Source organism: Falco cherrug, chromosome 5, assembly GCF_023634085.1.
Source record: "Falco cherrug isolate bFalChe1 chromosome 5, bFalChe1.pri, whole genome shotgun sequence".
In the NCBI taxonomy this organism is placed as follows: Eukaryota; Metazoa; Chordata; class Aves; order Falconiformes; family Falconidae; genus Falco; species Falco cherrug.
The window spans coordinates 43,614,380-43,635,556 of NC_073701.1; the positions used below are offsets into that span (position 1 = coordinate 43,614,380).

At 36.8% G+C, this 21,177-nt stretch overlaps 1 protein-coding gene across 1 annotated transcript; it reads right to left on the minus strand.

The window, feature by feature from the left end:
* Positions 1 to 1,071: 1,071 nt before the first annotated feature.
* Positions 1,072 to 10,767, minus strand: KERA (keratocan). The gene is made up of 3 exons (XM_027815357.2): positions 10,630 to 10,767; positions 8,430 to 9,322; positions 1,072 to 3,018 (listed from the first exon to the last, which is right to left on the minus strand). Exons 2-3 carry the CDS (start codon positions 9,313 to 9,315, stop codon positions 2,846 to 2,848), a joined length of 1,059 nt encoding a protein of 352 aa, XP_027671158.1. The 5' UTR covers positions 9,316 to 9,322; positions 10,630 to 10,767; the 3' UTR covers positions 1,072 to 2,845.
* Positions 10,768 to 21,177: the final 10,410 nt, after the last annotated feature.

Here is a 21,177-nt window from a genome sequence, read left to right on the forward strand (position 1 = left end):
CAAGCACAGTGATGCTTTTTACATTGTTTTAGGGACTCTCTTCACAGGGAGAAGGACATTGTGTTTTACATTTTCCTTTACAGTCTTCTGGCATAACAAATGGTTTGAATGAGGTGTGGCTGGAAGCCTACATTGTGTAGTTCCACACAATAATGCAATTTAGGCCTTTTATTGTAAACTGAGAAGAAATTTCACCGACTTTCCCAGAATGTTTATGAACATTTTGACTGTTGCAAATAGACACATTCATGCGCTAAAGCAGCTCAAACCCCAGCCAGGGCTGATTTATCTTGTGAAGGTCACTGCAGTAACATAACTGCTTTTCATTCTGCTGGTTCTGGGAGAGGGAATTAAGATGGGACAAATTAGGACACCTAAGATTTTCTCCTTATTAAACAGTACCCAGAAGTGGAGTCAGCAGATGGCATCAAAGGTGTAAAACACAGAGCACTTGGCAGCAGCATGTTTGTCCCAGGTTGTCATAAATTTTTATCTTCACTCAGATCAGACAGGATTTGACAGGGACAAGTTTTGAGCAGAGATCTGCATGTGTCCAAAGATTGTTCCATAAGATAGTACTGACCTTTGAAGAACTAATTTATAAGGCTTTCCACCCTACAGTGGATTGGAAAAATCCATTAATATCAGGCCAGCTGATGGAAAATAACTGCTAAAAGTGATTTCATCAGATTATGTGACCCTGATTTCATCACATAATGCCCGAATCAAGAAGATTGAGTACCTTGATGCTCCAGTATCCCTATATGATTTTACATACCATCACTTCTCATATATAAGCTTGACAACTCTTTGGAGAAGGGTTAGTCTTTTCTATTTTAACGTGTATATACTGCTTAAAAGGGTCATACATTTTGGCTAGAACTTCATGATGTTTTGCTGTGCAATCAGTTAGAACTGTAAACAATGGTAATAATATGCATATAAGCCTGTGAATATTCACTTTGGAGTATGTATATTTGTTCTTTGATTAAAGTAGAAAGTGATTTCCAAGTACAAGCACATAATTATTGTTATAATTTAATTAGTAGTATTGTCACATAATTATTTTCCCCAAAAAAATAAATTACTATGCTATTATTATGTAAAGAACATAGGTAAACATGCATACATATTGTATAGAATTTTTAAATATGTATTTTTTCATATAGGGTGAACACAGAGGTACAGAAAATATTTTTCTAGAATGGCAGAAGTTTGTCAGTAATCACATAAAAAGAACTGCAGAAATAAATCTTGTGACAGGTTTTCTGAATGGGTTATTTGTATGATGGTTTTCTGTAATGGGCTATTTCCACAAGTGCAGTGGAGCAGAATAAGGCCTGATTTTCAGGTAAAAAGAGACTGAGTGTTAGAAATTGCAGTTCTCAACCCTTTTAGAAATCTACTTTTAGGAAAATTATTCATCTTCAAAGAAAAAATTATACCACATGCATAGTCTTTACATGCTTCCTACTGAGGCCAGTCTTAAAATGTTAGAAATAGATGCAAGCTATCAAAGAGCAACTAATTGCTTCTATCTACAAATAAAAGACTAAAATAATTGACTGATGGATAGTCTGTTGTGCTATCAGAAATAAAAAAGTGATACTCTCCTAGTGAATAGTTGACTCTAATATTTACGTTGACTATTGAAATCCCAATATTATCCTATAAAAACAGAAAAAAACCCAACCACATTTCATGAAAAAATGCCTGCTGATATCTCCCTTTTTAGTACATTTTGAATGTGCTGTGTTCTGAATAACTGGACTTGTCTAAAATCCAGTGTTATTATGTGCATTTAAATGGATTGGCAGATATTTAAATACTGCTCTGAGTTGATTGTATTTGCTTAAACTGATACAATTCCTATGCAATTATTTGGCTAATTCAGTAAATAGCTGGGAAGGAATGTATCTCTTAATTTCTTAATTTTTTCTTTATCATCGTTATATTAACTAGCCATCCCATTTTTTTGTGAAGTACCTAGTCTATGAAATATGTAATCATTACTGTTCTTGGTTGTATCTCTGTGGAAACTAAAATGAATCAAATATTCAATTACTATCCCAAAGCTACAGAAAGAAATGGTGTTAAAACTAGAAATGGAATACTGAAGAATCAAACAGCAGAAAATTGGCATTTTGACAGACCAAGATTTCATCTCACATTCCCTTGTTGCTGGATTTGAATTAGATCTGTGTATTCCAATTCTGAAATCATACACTGAATGAATCCATACAACAATACGTATTCAGTATATTGCTTTGGACTTTGAGCCTCGTATACTTCATGGTTTAAGAGTATCAGTCTTCAAAGGATGACAGCAATTTATGAGTTATTTACATGTTAAGTGGCTGTTCACCATTGGTCACTATCTTAAAAAAGGCAGTGGCCCTTCTGATAACTAGTAGTAATACAACTTGTGATTTTTCTAGCATAAATATTTAGCCAAGTGCATCCAAATTCATTGTGGTAGGTACTATGGAACAAAATAAGGAAATACAACTTGTCTGTAGCAATGATAACAGGGTAGACGTAGCATTTGACAAGAAAGATGGAGTAGACAAGAATTTGCTTTAGAGTATCTGGGATTTTACACAGATGATTTTCAAAATATTCGCATAAGGAATTCTTAGGTAAAATGTTAAGCATGTTTGATATCCATCTTAAATCTCTTCTGAAAGAAGAACAATCTTTTCAGCCATAGAAAAGATGCAAGTAAAGTAAAAATTAAAGTCAAAATAAAGCTGTTAGTTCTTGATTTATGAGTTAGGACAAGTTTCATTCCAGCAAAACTTGTATCTTAGAACTCTCACACCATAAGAGTGACACTGTCATATCTTTAGATGACAACAGCCTGAAGTAGTCGGAAACATATCATGATGTCCAATGGGATTGGAGGTTGAATTTCATTTCCATCCAGGCGAAGGTATCGGAGGCGAGGGATGTTGCCATAAAAACCATAGTCTTCTGCTATGGCAATTGAGACTGGGCATATTTGAGTACCATTGACACCTGAAAATATAGATGAACATGTTAGGTAATTTCCATGGGAAAAATTAATGAAGATAAAATTTATTTAGAAAACAAATAAGACAGGCTTCCATTGATATTTGCAGGGGAGACACTTGCTCCTATCAAAGCTGGAAAATGTCAAATTAACAATTAACTGCTCTTTTGATCAAGCAAAAAAACATCTTAACACAATGTAATCTAGATCAGTGAATCACCTATCCAATGTGTTGGAATTATGAATAAAGGCCACTAGATGCATAATTTTACCTTGGACAGACAGGGAACTAGGCAACAGTAACTGCTCGTTTGCAGTATGTGCTCTCTGCCCTCAGAGAGAGCAGAACAAGGTTAATGCTGAGAGATTGTGAACGTCTTACTGCAATGACAGTACATTAATTTTAGCTGATAATATTGCCCGGTGATGGTCTTGCATTCAAAATGGTAAAAGTATTGAATAAGAACAGTTTTTTCTATAGTTCTGTAACTTTTAACATCTGTACTTTCCTGTTATCTCAAATTCTTCAGTATGGTTGGTTTTAATAGCAAGAATATAACTTCCACAATGGGATTTTTTCCTTTGTAATCTGAAAGGCAACAAGTCCTTAAAATTCTTTATAAATCATGCACAGCTTGTTTCAGTTCAGATAAAATTTGAAACTATGGCTTAAATCATTACCCATTTTCATAAGAGTTGAATAGATTGGGTTCTTTACATTGTCTCCCTTAAGTTACCTCTGCACTGCCACTTGGCTAAAATGTTCTTCATATTTCGTCTTTAGCTGTTTCACTATTCAGTTTCACTGCCCAGTTTCAGCCTCAAAATGGCCTTATTCTAGAAAACACTGAAGTAAAGTTTATCAAAAATATCAAATTCCTTTGACCAAAAGATGGTATTTAGTGATTGGACTGTCTGAGGGTCTCGTTGGACTCAGACCACCTGCAAAATGTGGCTGGATGGAGAATGTGTGTGTAACATTATTTTTTTTTGAGCAGTTTTTTAGCAGCCCAGAAATAGGAAAAGAAAAGCTTTCTACTATTTTTTTTCTCCCTTTATATTTAGCAATGATAATATGCACATGCCTTTTATTAAAATCTGAAAAAATAGTTAAATGTTATAATGAAAAAAACACGTTGGGCTTTTTTTTCCCCAAAAGAAAAGAAAAAAAAACCCACCAAAACCAAAACCCACCCCATTTTGAAAAACTCCCCAGAGGTTTGAAACATCTTGGAAATGGACTTCGTCTTTTCCACGGAGACTGAGTAAATACATCCAGTTAGCCAAGACCTAAGACTTTTATCATATTCATGATATCAGAATGTCTTTGCCTATGTTGTGAAATGTTATTAATGTTTGTAAAGCATTTGATATTCTTGGAAGAAACAAGCTACAGCTTATTTTCATGCATGAAGCTATGAAACAGAAAGCTTGAGAGTGAGCTTTCGTTATGAAAACATTTATTAAAAGTTTTACAAGTGAATCAACACTGTAGCAGAAAATATCTGCCTTTTCAGGCCAGCATTACTGTCCTTAGGAGACAAGACAGCTTCATGTGTGTTCTAAAGCTTTGTGTTCTCTGACATAGGAACTATCCCTCTGCATTAGTTTTCACTGAATTAATTACTCCAGCCTTAAAGTGAGGCAGCAGTTATCTAACTACAGGCCACCTATGAAGAAGTTATATCCTGATGATGTGTGGTATGAAGTGGTTTGGGTTTTTATTGTTCTCCCATGAAAAGTAAATCCTACTCAGCCTATCAGAGGAGTAAAAGCCTCTCTGTCTCTCTCTCTTCTCTGTTCATGGGGATATCGCTGAATTTTGCTTAAACAAGAGGGACAGGGCAGTTCATCTACACAGGTACAATTCATTCTACCTAAACTGATCCACGTGGAGGGTAATTTCAGTCTATGTAAACCATTTATACTCTATTTGTAAACTCTAGAAAGAGATAAGAACTTCCAAAAGGTGATTCACAGCTCCTTAAAATGGGATGGTGTTCCCTCTGCAATTGTATCTCTTTCCATTAACTGAGTAGGTGATGTGTATGACTAACCCAAACTAGACACAACAATCTAGGATGCTTAATTCAAATAAGATTAATTCCACCTGTTGTCAACAGTATTGTTAAGTGGTGAAATATTTAAAAATGCGAGTCTGGAACTGCTATAGGGGAAAACTGCAGAAGAGGTTCTCATTAATGCCTCATACTGTACATCTGCTGAAAAACCACAGAAGATTCTGTTTCTTTTCAAGTAAAACTCATAATTTAGAAACATTCAAAAAGCAAGTTGATTTAGAAGATAGATATGTTCTGATAGATATGTGATCTGGTTTTTCTTGTAACCTCTAGCTGCACGCGCTGTAGTCCAGTAGTTGGACTCTCTACTTTTCACATAATATTTAACTGAAGCAGCCATGGATTAGCCAGGAAATATGTACCTCTGGGCTCTTCCAGCAAAGAAGCCAGTACCAGCTATAGTGCGGGGGTCTGAGAATAAGTCACGATCTGGAACTTCAACCGTTTCTTTCCAAATATCCTAAAATGGATTCTCTTAGACTGGCATTGCTACCGGCCTCAAGAACTTCTCCCTTTCCCTACATATGGAATAATACTAGCTTAAAGGAGCTATCCCAGTCTCCTGGTGTTCCTCAAAGTGAATTTGCTGTTCACTTCCTTTTATTGCTCCTTTGAGGTCTGTAACACCACCTACTTACCCTCGCCGACCCACTACATAATTGTTTCATGCCTTCTCTTCTTTTTGCTTCTTCTAACACTCCCTTTTCCATCATTCAATGTCTCCCTAGAGCCTTGCATGTGTATCTCATAAATAAATACGTAAACATGTGTGGTTTAAAAAGCCATGGAACAAGTGTCTTTTGTAGCCATAATTACTTTTGGGTTTATGTTGATTTTATTTCCAAATTAGAAGTACTTTTTTTTTCCCCTGTGTATTGTGACCCTTTGGGCAGGGGCCACAGGGGAAATTCTGGTTTGACTGAGACCAATGATGAGGCTATCATTGACTTCACTGGGCTTTAAATATTGCCTTATATCTTCATGCATGGTCTCTGCAGAAATAAGACCTTAGACTTTATACAAAGAACTGGTATTATACAGTAACAGCCAATAAAAAGTAAGTAAATAGTATTAACATAGAAATTTTGATGCCTGAGCTCTTACAATGTCAGCAGTGTAGCTATGAACCACCACAGAGAAAACAAAGCAACAATTGGCAGGTATGCAGGGGTGTCTGAGAATTAATTTTATAAAAAGAGCTTGTACTGAATACATAAAAGTAAACTTTCAGAAGGAACCTTTTGTGGAAAAAACAGATCCAGACTTTTACAGTTATTTTTCTTTCAAAATTTTTACATTTGTTATCTTCAGTAATGACTGACCATCAGCTTCTTGGGTTTAAGAAGACAAAAAAATTCTGCAGAATTAATGCCATATCTTATTACTTCTGCCTGATGGAATTACATTCCTTGTTTGTGATCCTAAAGACCCTTCAAGATATCGTCTATTAGAGCAGTGTCACATCAAGACTATGTCATTATCCTTTACCTCTTGAGCATTTATGCTATGTGGTAGAATACCCTTTACATAATACCTGCATTCCATTTAAGGTGTTAGGTTGCCATTTTTAATATTTTTTGACTACCTTATAAGTATTTACTAAGAATAAAACTTTTTTAAAAAAAATTAAGAGCAGTCTTGTTCTTAAATCAGTAATGAATTTTGAAAAGTGGTAAAAACATTAAGGAATATAAGGCTTGTGGAAAACCATTGTGATTTAGGCTCACAGATACCCATGTGTCATTGGAAAATAGATCTTGAGTTTGCACATACTACACAGGTTGGTTTTCATGGTTTTAACCTTCTTAAAACTCATTTGGAAAAGGAAGATAATTTGGCAGCTCTTTAAATGCTACCTAGATGCAGAACGCTTCTTAAACTGGACAGGTTACATTCAATTGATTTCAATTTAGTTTCTACTTGAAGTGACAGGAGATAAAGTCTGCAGCTGAGGCCTCACAGTGAACCAATTAAAATAAATCCCTTTGTAACCAGTGGGCAATAAAGTATGTTCAGTAACAACACATGTCATAAGCCCTAACTCTAATTAACTGGTAGACTTCTTGCAGGCCACTTAAATATGTGACAGTTGTACAGAACTGATTTTTCTTCGCAAGGTTTTGTACAGTTGTTTTTCAAAATGCAGTGAATTAACCTGAATTATTAATAGGTATCTTCCTTTCATATGTCTTTGTTTCATACAGAAGCCAACCCATTATATTTAGTATACTTGTGAACTACACTGACACAAAACAGGAGTAAGGAACCATTTATTCCATTAAATCACCGTGACAGGAAGACAAATGTAGAGACTTGGTTACCTTCTGTGCAGTGATAAATAGAAAGTCATCACTTTGATTTTGGCTTATGGCATGAAACAAAAGGATTTAAAGACTGTAGGACTTACTGAGCAGATACTTTACCTAGTGTCCATAACATCCCCACTGTACCTGGATGAATCTGGAAGCAGTGCTAGAAGCAGAGCTGTGACATGACAACAAGCAGAAGCCTTGGATACAAAACCTTGTCTCATTTATACAAAGTAGAAAATGTTAGAAGACATTTGAGGAGACAAACCTTAGCAGGACAAAGCTTCTGTAATGTCAGTAGGAAGATTTTTTCATAAAGACTAAACCCAAGTGTAAGCATTTTGCACACAGTAAAGAAAAGATGGGGAAGATATTCAAGCCTGAAATACTCAATATCCACATTCTAATTAGTAATATTTGAAATAGATTGTGTTGACTACAACCAACGTTTTGTTCTGTTTTAAGGGTGCCTCCCCTTAAGCTGTCATTACATAATTTAGGTGGGCAGAGAGATACTCAGAAGAACTGAGCACACAGCAATTCTGGGAGTTTAGTGAAGTCTCTAACATGTTCAGGAACTTTGAAAATCTAATAGTTATACAGATGTGGATTGGATATCCTAACTTGCTGCACCCACTTTTTTATTGTTGTTTCTTGCTTATTTACTCCTAGCCTTTCTGTGGAAAACTTAATTTGTTCCCACAAAATGATTACCAGCGTGTATATAGCAAAATGTGAATGCACAAATTCTCCTTAATTCACTCATATTTCTGATCGGTTTGCAAAGTGTTTTTTCTGTATGCATATGAACATTTTTCACATCTGGTATTACTTCAACGCACATATTTGTTTGTCATATTTTAGACGTTAGTTGAAAACTGGCCTGTGGGAGGTCCTTTTGCTCTTCTCCCTATAATCTACAGCACATTTTTGATCTCTTCATTTCAAAGAACATTTTTGTGTTTAAGTAGACATTTTAAAATAATTATGTCGTGTTAGGATCCCACACTGACAATGCACACTTACTTTTGATTCGGTTGTGATCAAGGTGAAGGTGCTCGAGATGAGCATTGATTGGCGGAATTTTAGTGAGCTGGTTGTGGGACAGCTGTAGGTCTAGAATAGATGAAACGTTAAACCCGTTTGGGGGAATACCGTCATCAGATAATTTATTGTAGTTCAGCCTAAGGAAAGTCACTTTGGGTATTGCACTGAAGTAGTTTTCTGGTATCACTTCAATGGAGTTGTTGTCCAAAAACAGCTGCAGTGTGTTAGCTGGAATGCTTAAGGGCATTTTCTTGAGTGAATTTTTTGCTATGTTGAGTTGCATGAGATTGTTGAGTCCTTGGAAGGTGTCACTTTGAAGAGCGCTGTCCAACAAACTGTTCTGGTGCAGATCTAACATAGTAAGGTTTTCCAAGTTGCTGAAGACTCCTTCTGGGATTCTGGAAATTCTGTTTCTAGCCAGTCTTAGCTGTTCCAGTCCCACTGGTAATGGGGCAGGCACCTCTTCCAATTCGTTGTCTTCAAGGAATAAGTAAAGCAGCCTTTTCAGCTTGCTCAAAACACCACTCTCAATTCCACTGTTGGTGATCTTATTCTTGTTCAGATTTATCCATCTCAGATGAGTGGCATTCACAAAAGGCTTCTCCGAAACTGTTTCTATTAGATTGTTTTGAAGATAGAGATACCAAATTCTTGCTGGGATTGCAGGTATTTCTTTAAGTCCTTTGTTATCACAGTATAATGCGTTGGGGAAACTGGGAGGACAAAAGCACTCTCGTGGACACTCAGAAGTGTAGTGAGACCAATGCTCAGGATCCAGATCATCATAAACTTGTCTCACAGTTCGAGTCCACACAGAATTGACCAAGAATAAGAGCAAAAGGCTTGTATAGACTTTTAGAGACATTGTTTGCCTTGGAAGGGGAGAAAAACAGTTAGCTCGCTCTCTCAACAGAACTCTCCAGCAGTGTACTAGTTTAGCAAAGCCGTATTACAAAGAAAATAATATTTCCTTCATAAATAGCAAATTCTGTCTTCTGTGATATTACCTATAGCTTGTTAAGGAAAAACTGAACAGTAATATAAGAGTTATAAACAAATCAGTGCTACATGTTGAAGAACATTTTCCCGATTTGCTTTAGACTCCACATTGGCTACCAGTTTAACTGATGTTCATGCAAGTGTCATTCCAAAGAACCTGAAACCACAGATCATTTTTCCGACATTGAGTGATTATAAATTTAAGTTTTCCTGTACAGAACTATAAACTACTTCGTATAAGGTACCATCTTCAGTAAAGCTATCAATACCATGATGATATAAATACTACTGTACTCAGTGTTCCTCCTTTTAAAATTCATCATACCCTCTTTTCTGTTTTTCCTCTCTTAATATATAATTACATCTGGATCAGATTTTCTAGAGTCTTTTCTCATCACAGAAAAGTGAAAGATCAAAGAGTGTTTTAACAGCTGTTTGTTGGGCATGTTCTTAAAAAGCTTGGAGGGAATATGTTTGAGTAATCCATTCCCCTCCCTCATTCACTCTCTCATATCCAAAGTTATGAATTTTCTTTTCTAAAGCAAACAGCCAAAAAAAAAGCCTGATCTAAATGATACAAAAAGTAAATCCTAATCAAATCAAATTGTATAGACTCATACATCTTGTATCTGTTTTGCTTAATTAATTATTTGCTTTATTTAACTGTTTCCACCATTAAATGATGAACAAAATCATCATTAATAATTTACTCCAAAGGGAAATATTTGTGTAGCACAAAAACAGTGCTTCACAAACTCTGTTATCTTGCTTGCCTGCTGATAAAGGTTAGCATGTATTTTGCAATGCAGAGGCAAGAGACTGACAGCTGAAAATTCTGGTCAAAATTAGGAGGTTAGTTTTGGCAAAAATAGTATTTAAATAAAAAGTAAATTCTATCATAGGATTAAGGCACCAGCAAAGTTAAGAGCTCTGTTAAGTTGCTGCATATGAAATGTAGTTATTTAATAGTTTTCAACATTGTTAGTAGCAGTAACAAGTGTAGTATCCCACAGATCTTGCAGCCTCAGAAACTGTTATCTGGAAGCATTCCAAAAAAGGACAAATAAATTATTTCTACAGAATAACATCTCTAATTTACACAGTGAAATGGCACCTTCTCACTGTGTAAATATTCATAACCTTAATAACATTTTTAAAAAAGAAATATAAAACAATTTACCTTGTTAGTCAAGTTCCTGGAGCTATCTGAAGCCAGTTAGAAATCACTGTAAATTCACAGCTTTTGGCTGTTAACCACTGTGTTTGCTTCCTGTCCTCCTAAGAATTAACAGCATATAAAACTTGAAGTACATGCTAGTATTCCCAGATGTATTACCATACACACCTTATTAGCTATTGTTTCTAATTTGACGTTGCTTCAGAGTTTGGGCTTACCTCAGCTTTCTTGGATCTTCTTCTCTTTCTATTGGTCACTGTTGTTAGACTGTAATAGCTTGAGTCAGGCTACAAGCTGTGTTCTATGAATACAGCCTAATATATACGCATCAGTGGCTACAGCTTTTAACCCCTAAAATAACTAAGGCACCTTCAGCACCTAGGCAGGAAAAGACAGGAAATCCTGACTTTAACATCAAGCAGCCACACAGCTGAAAACAGTCGATTTGTACGTTTTAGCAGATGAGAGGAACTGGTCTAGATGAAACAGGTAGCACAAAGTGTTCCTTTATTCAAAATTTTTGTCAGAAGACCCTTCACACGCAAAGCTGGCTTACATCATAATTCATTCTCGTAATACCTGAACTGGCCACAAAGAATTAAAAACAGTGCCATCTGTTTCTACGGAAATATTTTATTTGATTTTTATCAAACGCAGATGCTGCCATGCCATTTAAAGACATAATTCTTGATTAAGAGGAGAAGATAGCAGAAGAATTGCTAAGAATTTTTTAATAACACATTTTCATTTCTTTAAAGATTAAACCATACCTTTTTTGTTGTTGTTCAGAGAGATATTTACATATATTTCTACAAAGTTATCATACTCTCCAGTGCCTCCTGCAGTGAGGTCTGGTTTTAATTATCCAGGCACCAATTAGTTATCTTGTTTTATCATTGATCTAAAGTAAACACTTTCCAGCCAACTTGCTAACATAGACACATATTTCTCACATTAAGTATTTTGGAGGATTTTAATTTTCTTTTTCAGTCCAAGATTACAGTAACAACTTAATATCAGGAAAACTGGCCACATTCAAAGCCAGAACAATGGCATAAGTTTTTAAGGGAAGAAACTAATGGAAATACTGAAAATAGAAAATATATCCTGTACCTTTTATGAGTTTATATTAGTTTTAAAACTTATTTGTATAATTACTTTAATTCAGTTTCATCTAATTTATTTTAACAATAAAACCTCTAACAATTTATATCATTATATTTAATACTTTTCTTCCTAAACTAATAATGTTTCAAAAGAAGTTTGGAAGTAGACAAATAGATGATTAATTAAAAAAAATGGAAAGTAACCTTTCAGTATGTGTGCAGCTTCCACTGACTTCAGCAAGGTTAATGTTAAACACATCATAATTTTTTTTTCATAAGTATATTTTTGTATTACCCTGTTTTGTTTATCAGTAATTTTAATTGGCTTAAGTATGTGCTTAAAAATAAAAAGTGCTTAAGTGTTTCATTCTGCTAGAACTCCAGATCCTTCAATAGCTCTTAGAGATTGTTTGGGCTTTCTTATAAGCCAGGTATAAAATTGATTCCTGCACGCATGCTAACCCGAATATTTCAGAAGTTCAAATGAGATGAAATTAATTTACATCTATACCTAAAAATTAAGGTTTTAACTTTAAGCACATGTCTAATTATAAACAGAAAAAAAATAACCTTTTTATTACGAGTGTCACTTTAAACACCTAAAGATTAAAATGTTTCCTTTGACCTCCCGCAGCAGATGTGATGCCACATGCTAATGATGAGGAGGCTTGTCAGCTGGAGTCCAGGGAAGAAAGGTGGGGAGAGGCAGAGGCACTGCTGTATGAAAGTTAAAATAGTTGTGAATGATTTAAGGAGACTTCAGCATAAAAAGGGCATCAATAATTCTTGTAAAAGCCGGGCAGTGCAATGTAAAACTGGTTTGCATTTGTGCTAAATCTGCACAGAGTGTATAGAGAGAATATGGAGGCACTGAGGTCTGTTCATCGTTAAAGAATGAACTGAGACCTGCACAAATGGTATACTGAAGGGTTTAAAATAGTGAGTCCTGGTGGCAAATACCTGTTGTGACACACTTAAGTGCAAGTTTCCAGATGTTGCATATTAAAAAAAAAAAGAAAGATTGATTTATCTTATGTTTCATGGGGGTCTGAATTTACCCTTTAACCTGCTAACCATGTACAGATGTTCGTTATGTTGTCATAGAAGTCACTGGCAGAGGGACCTGCTGGTTACCTTGTGACAGGCAGTGGGACTATTTGTATGAACTACAGTTCAGCAAGTGAGAGGTGTGTCACAGTGTGCCCTTTGTTGATCTGAAGGCCAGGTATCTGATCCTTATCCAACACATATGCTGCCAGCCCATTCAAAGAAGCCGGAGAAGAACTAAGACGTTCACAGTAATGTGAATTTTTGTTTCTTCTGTTGCAAAGAGCAGAAAAAAATGACAAGAAATGTCCTCAAAATCAGGAAGAAAGGGTGTGATGACTGTAATATGTATTTTCATCTGCACTCAAAAATTTTGGAAAGAAGTCTGCAGGAAGAAGTGATTCCTCGGATGCCCAAGCAGACTTTTCAGAAAGGACTGCTTTCCATGCTATCTTCAAGATTACACACATATTTCCCATGATGCATTTGTTTTGTTCAGTCCTCCATCATCTGGTGTTACTATTTATTATTTAAAGGGAGCAATATATGGTAATAAAGTTTTATGGACTAATAAAAGACCATGGCCAAGATTTTCAAAAATGACTAATGGTTTGGGAGGCTTTTTGTTTTGAGTATCCAACCTGAGACACTTTCCAGGGCCTTGTGTTCAGTAAGAGGGCGTTAAGAATTTTGTGTTAATAAGGTAATTTTTAACCTGCGAAGCTGAGCAATCAAAGGCAAATATCAGTGAAACACAAACTGCTCCTGAGACCACAAACAATCTCCCCAAAAGTAACAGTGTGCAAGGTATTTGTGGAAAAATTATTACAGTAAAAATACTGTGAATGCCCACTCTGTGAATTTGGGAGACCTTTTAGAAGATACTCTTGGGAGCATTCTAGTTTGAGGAAGATGTCTCAAGCTATTAGATGATTTTTGCTCCATACATCTCCTGGCAATCCACACTGTTATTCAATGTAATAGGAGAATCTGTATTAAAAAAATATCAGAAAGTGAGGAGCACCAACAACTGCAGAGTGTGTTAACATCTCCTTGAAAAGAGTGATGTACATGCTTGAGACTAGAACAGCCCACAAGCTTGAGAAAGACTAGAAGGGCTACACAGATAAACTAGAAAGACCCACTGGAGGAGATACGGACAACTGGGAGTGCTGTAAGAGCTGTTGTTTTGTTCCAGCATTGAAGTTGCTGACGGTGAAAAAATGCATTGCTTTCTTTCAATAATGGCTGCCATATGTCTCATATTTAATACAAAGTAAGGTCTGTTATACATCAAGCATGTGTATAGTTCATCACCAGCAAACCCATGAGTATACTGCAAGCAGAGCTAATTCACTGGCTCTGTGGGTTGCTCCATTTAGCACAAGCTGCAATCCAGGGTGCCTAATTTGGGTACTATGTTACCAAAATGCAAGTGTCTTGCTCCAAAGGACAATCTGCTTATCTGAAACGTGCTCTTAAATTCCCTTCATGGTAACTAATAAAAAAGTGGTGCTTCGGAACCTGAAGGGAGTAAGTCCAGTTTATGTTCCCATCAGCACATTACTGATAGCTCCAGCCACCCATGCAAACCACTTAGGGCAGGTGTTTACATTTAGTCAGGGTTCAGTCCACCTCTTTCTTTTCTGAAGATTGGGGTGTAGTGGTGATCTCTTTTTTGCATTGCTGATTGAAATAAAGTAGGAAGCTCTGAGTTTTACTCAGTCACAAAGACAAAAGTTCTATTTCCAAACAATTCCATGACCAGACAGTGATATATCCCAACTAATAATATCTGCTACTCCTTTTAAAAAGGAGCCACAAAAGGTCAACAAGACCAAAGAGACTAAAATAAAGCAGATGAGTGAGCCTGCCAGGCTAGCCCAAGGGACAGTGCAGACAGATCAAAGAGGCCAGCACAGATGTCCCAGACCCTGCTAGAATGGACAAATTTTACTCTACATCATTCCTTGTGGGGGACAAAAAAACCCACAACCAAACAACAAAAAACCCACACCAAAAAACACACCCCAAAAAAACACCAAAACAAAAAAACCAGACCCACACCAAAACAGAAGCAGGAACTCTGCATCTCTCCTAGAAGCCTAGAATTGTCTGCCTAGACATCTCAGTGAGAGAAAATGCATCTTCTATGTAAACAGGCATTTCTGTGCACATACAGGCAGTGGAAGTATAGAGTTCACCCAGGGAGCTTTCAGGTTAGATTAGGAGACACCCTGGAAAATAGTTGGGCTGGATTAATTTGTGATATGTAAGTGTTTGTATAGGATTTAGGAAGATGAGATCCTATTCTAAAAGTCCAGAAAAAAAATTCTAGCAGTTTACTTTCTGCACACCTTCACTCCTTTGTAAAAACCACAGTGAGAACTGAGTAGCTCAGCTTAAAGAGACCCTTGCAGAGAAACACATTTCAGAACAGAAAAACTGTGGAAAAGGGCTCAGCTTTTATGGGAAATACACTGCTCTCCTGAATATGCCTCATTAAGGAATTTTTTGGCCCTTTCTCTATTTTGAGCTCTTTACCACAGTGACACCATAAAAAGGTTCCATGACACAATGCCAAGATCTGGTATTTATCTTGGCTAGATAGGTTTAGTTTACCTACTATGTAAATGTAACTGTCAAACTCTTACTTTAATTTGTTTTCATGTTTTCAACAATTTCAATACTGAAACAAATTTATCCTACTCGGGGACCCAATTTGTGAAATGCTTGATGTACGGCCATATATGCTAAATGTATCTTAAATATCCAACATGCATTTATCAATTACGCACATACATGGAGTTCTTGGGTCTGCATATGGCTATTTAGATGTTTAGTATTTTCCAAGCAACTAACAGTAAATTAAAACAAATTAGTCATCCGACACCCATTTTGTAAATCTGCAGGTTTGAAAAATAAACCATCATGGATTAAATACTCTAAGATAGCGTAAACATTCTGTGAGGTGTTAGTGCTACTTTTGTTTTCTTATTGCGTTCTGTTGTTAAAGAAGTCCAAAAATATTTGATATTACCTTCATTTTTAATTCCCACAATACGATGATGAATTCCGAGAAGTGTAGACTTATAGAAAGATCTATCCTCTAAAATAAACGACAAGGGTTTCAGAAAAAAGTACTCCCACAACTTAAAGAAAGAAATATTTTAGTCTCCTTACAATAAATCTCTGCTATAGTGATTCTGCCAGATGAGAAATTCAAGGTTCAGGTGCTTTTTTAGCATTTAGAAAGAAAAGCCAAATGGCATTAAGGTATATGAAAACCCAGCCCTTATTTTATTTTCCATAAATTGTCATATTTTTGGTTTAATTTTTAATGCAGATACTCTTGGGAAATACTGAAATTAAACATTAGATTATGTGATTTTTTTCTTGAACTGGCATGTTGGTCGTAATTTGTGAGAGTTGGCATTTCCCAAAGCACTCAGGTTTTCTTCCAGAATCCTGACTCAAAGCTAGAATCTCACTCACCATGAATACTCCAGTCACTAATTATCCTTTCAGATGTAACATGTTGAAACTAAGTCTTTATACTATGGATGAAAGTCCTCAGCATCCAGCACGTTGGTGCCAGCTGACACCACCTTTTTCTTCGGAGACAGCTCTGGAATCCAGCTCCAGGGAGAATTCCTGCATCCATCCCTATCCAAGTACCATGCAGCACTCTAGAGGCCTTTGCCAGGGTTGTGCTCCAGCATTGCCTGCTCTTAGATGATTCCCCAGTCATCATGGTGGCTGCTGTAAATCCCAGAGGTAAATGCTTTGTTACTTTCTGCATTCTGTATATAATATATACCTCAGCTCAGGTCTGTGGCTTTCATTGGGAGCAACAGACCCTGCCATCCTTTTGAATCCAGGGTGGGAATGAAAGTACTGAAGGGGGTGACTTTTCTTATTTAAACTTAGGGACCTGAATAAAATCATCTCGTTTTTACACATGGAATCACAAATTCTTCTTGAAATCAATGCAGTATTGCACATAAGTTTGAGAACTTATTCATCTTACTGGTTTTTTTTTTTTTGGCAGCAACATGGTCATAATGATGAAGTCTTAATGTGAAGTTGAGGAAACACTTGTTTTCTGGTTTGGAAACCAGTCTGCAGAGTCAGATGGATGGCAGATGCACATGATGAGATACTGGAAGTTTGATGAAAATGGGAATTTCGAAAGATAGCACACTTGGCCTTACTTATCCTGAGGACAGCTTGTTGTTAAATTGGTTTATAGGGTATAAAATGTCTAAAGACTTCCAGTACTTCTGTCTGAAGTCTTACACATGTTTCAATAAAAGCATTATCTTCAATAAAATGCATTTTTACAGGTATTATTCAATACATTCCAAAGTGTCTTTGTAATTTTATTAATACGTGCTCTAGTGAGGTGGACCAGATAACACTGATATCTTGCACAGTTTACTCCATGCTAGGAGACAAGCGATAAAGACAAAAATGCTCTTTTGCACAGCATGTCTGCCTGCATAGTTAAATCTAACAGCCCATTTTCTTTACAGGTCCAAAGGCTACATGATAACTCAGTGACCTCCGTATCCATAAACCCTTGTTCTGAGCAATACAAGAACTGATTGAGTTGCAGCAGGAAAGATAACAGGGGCAGCAACCTCGACGTGAGCATGGGACTCCTGGGATGGAAGCTCTCCGAGTTAGTGATATAGTAGTATTTTTCTCTTCTGAGTGCTGCTGCACCAACCCCAGCAAGGAGTTCTTCAGTCTGTTGGGAAAATATGCATTACCTGTCTTTCAGGCAGTGCAGCTATGCCCAGAGGTAGCCCTAGCAAGCAGCTCCTCCAGAGACATGAGATGTTTGAGGTTTTGCATGTTGGATGAAGGATAGAAACCTAAAGTCAGCAAATTCCGTATTGTTAAGCAGCTAGTTATGTTTTCTGACAAAGAAATGTGCTACAATCTACACTGTTATTCCAGACTTTGTTTTCTCTCACCAACATTCATGTCTGTCCATTTGGGAAAAGAAAAACCTGCACTTGCAGGGTCTGATTCTAAGAAAATATTTGGGTGATTTTTCTGACCTCCACTGCTGAGATACTATAGTGGGGATCTCTCTGCAACTATAAAAGCGTGTCTTGGATGCTAATCAGAATCATCTTACAGTGGTTTAAGTGTTACAACCAGATCTGACAGAAGATATGGGCAGCATTTTTTTTTTCATGAACTTTTAAAAATATTTTTAAACATATTGTAAGAATGGATTTAGACGCTGTTGCTCAAAATGTCACTGAAGATTACTTTCTTTGAGGGAATAAAAGACCCCATGATCCTTTCCTTGTGAGGTGGGTTTGATTTACCCTCTTTTGCCAGAATAGTATACTTTTTCTAAAGTAAAGCTTTCCTTTTGTTCAGAAATTAGGTGCATTTGACTGAATGTGCTTCCATTGTCCGCATTGTCATCTGGACTATAAATAGCATTTCCCCTTTTGTGTATTTGCCTCATTTCTTCACTGCCTTCTAATCAAGACTTATTTTTCTGCTATTTATTAACAATTTCAGAATAAAAAGATGCTGTACCACAGAGGCACTGTATAAGGGGAGTTACACTTACATAATAATTATTCAGGTAATCAAGACTTGTTATAAATGCTGTGTTTTCTGATCTGCAGATTAAGATTCCAGATTCTAAAAATAAAGATAACTCTCACCCCTAAACATGTAGATGGGGTTATGCACACAAAAGAATCATGGCTTATAACACTGAAGAGCAGCAATATGTATTTTTCCAGATATAATACTGCCCACTGAAATCCTCAGCTCCTGATTGTGTGCCTGCACCTTCATATACATTAACGGAGGGATATAAAGCAAAAAAAACCCAACCACCTAGAAGCTTTAGGGTCTGCAATAGCTATCAAACTGAGGACAACTTCTAAGTATCCAAAATGAATTATTTAGGGCAAGGATTTTATGTGGTTCAGTGAGCACAGACCTGAGCAATTCAGTCTCACCTCTGAACTCATTTGAGTTGGGTACTTCAGGCAGATCACCTCTCGGAGAGCGTTGGTGGGATGCTTCCTGTAATTGCAGCATGTGGATATATCGGCACAATTATATCCTGTCTAGCCCACAACCACAACTTTATCTCAGAAACTGCAGAACACAGTGTGATTAAAAGTATTTTGGCCTATTCTTTTAAACAGTTTTCTTTGCCTCATGAAGCAATCATTTGCCCAGGCACTTGAACCTGACATTCCTACATTCAAGATGAATGTCCCAAAGTACAGAGTTAGCACTCTGTGCTAACTAATGTTGTACTGTTCATACCACGCAGAAAAGAATTAGGAGCTATTTATCCATTAAAGTTATATAGCCTTCCAATTATTTTCTTACAGAAACAGAGTCTACTTAAAAGACTCTTGAGAGGCTTTTATCCAGTCTCTAAATCTCAAAAAAAAGTTCAGAACCAAAATGTCCTCCTTAAGCACTCTGTTCACTGGGTTGGTAGCTTATAAACTGTTTCCCTTGTTTTGTGCAGACATCTAAGCATACTTGCCAGTGCAGTCCCACGTGGGAGAGTTAGGTGAGATAGATCTCTGACTTCACTGCCAGCGCTCAGTAGCTCACAAATGTCAAAATGGGAGCAGATTTGCACAAGCCAGCTGCAGACATCTGGGCATTGAAGGAAAGTTTCCACAGTTTTTGTCTACAGATTCTATATCCAAATTTTAGTCGAGTTATGATTTTTTGAGTATCATGGGAGATGAATTACGGACTGGAACCTGAAACAATAAATGCTCCACATGGATTCAATGCAAAACTCTTCAGCTGTAGAGCTGGTTATTAAAATTTATATTGTCCCCCGTTGGCTACTCATATTCTTAGAACCACAGAATCAAAGAAATTATAAATAAGTTGGAAGGAACATTCGAAGATCAGTTCAACCTCCTTCTAAAAATAAGGCTTATTTCAAAGCCAGATCAGTTCCTGAGGGCACTGCCCATGCAAGTTCTGAAAAACTCCAAGGATGGAGAGTCCACAGCCTCATTGAGCAATCTGTATCAGTGCTTTATATGCTCATTGTGAAGAATTTCTTTGTATGTCCAGCTTGAATTCCTCTTTTTGGAACTTTTCCTTTGTCTTGTCCTTTCATTGTGCACCCCTGAATCTGGGCCCTTTTTCTATAGTGCACTTTTAGGCAGTGGAAGACTGCAATAAATCATGGGACCGAGGCATATGGTATATTCAGAAAGGCTAAGGGAAGTGTCTTGGCATAGCCTGGAAAGGAGAAGGTTGAGGGTGGTTTTTGCAACCTTCCATCTTAGTGGCTCTCCACTGAACTTCATTTTGCTTTATAACCTCCCCGTCTCTACCATCTTCAGTCTATGATTGTTGCACCTTTACATATAACAGTTCAGACTGCTTTTCTTAATGATTTGCTGCCTTGTTGCCAGATCTCACAAGGATTTGGTTTATGTTAAGCAACTCCCTATTTATTCCCTTTCAGTAAAACTGAAGGCTTGTGAGTAGGGATGGGACCCTGCCAAGTTCCTTGCACTAGAAGGAACCAGAAGGAACAACTGCTTGCTCCTTACTTGATCCATTTGACTATTCTGGACTCTATAAAGCAGTGGAAGGCGTGGAGAACTTATGTTTCCAGTATATGTCCAGAAATTCATAAGTTGCTGCCTGTTCCTTCTAAGGAACTTCTGTAATTTAATCCAATATGAAAAATGTTTTTTAAATCAGACAATACTTATTTATTTGAAAGGTGACTCTATCTTTCTGAATGGCTGTGGAGCATACTTGCAGAGCAGTTCCTGAAATTTCATGGGTAAAGGTTTTGTCTATTGACTTTGTATGTTGTCATTGCAATACTGCTTTTCATTACATTAGTCGCAAATGTTCCTTTTTATGTCTGCTTTCAGTTTCATGTCATTCCAAAAGGATTTGATTTTTGCATATTCTTCCATAAGAAACATAAAAACCATGAAAGTGCCATGACAGATTTGCCCATTTTGACCTGAAAGAAGGAGGCATGCATATTGTAAGTAAATCATATAGCTATACTATAGGCTGCATGTTATGTAGCCCCAAACAGTGTAGTTCAGGCTAATTTACCATCTCGCTGTCTCCATGTTACTGCAGCTTCATGTCTGCCTGCTTTTAAGTAACAAGTTTGCACCTGTACACATAAGTCTTTTATGATATCATCAGGTTAGGTGGGAACAGGGATGTATGCATCATGTCTTCTGGTATCCGGAATGCTGAGGGGTTTATAACCAAGATCCATCACCTTCCCTTCCAGGAAGGGCAGAAATTGCAAGATGCGGCCACTCATTTCCCAAGGCTCTAGCTCTGTTAAGTGTTCCCAAACACCTACATTTCTGCCTAGTGCCTAGAAAACAAT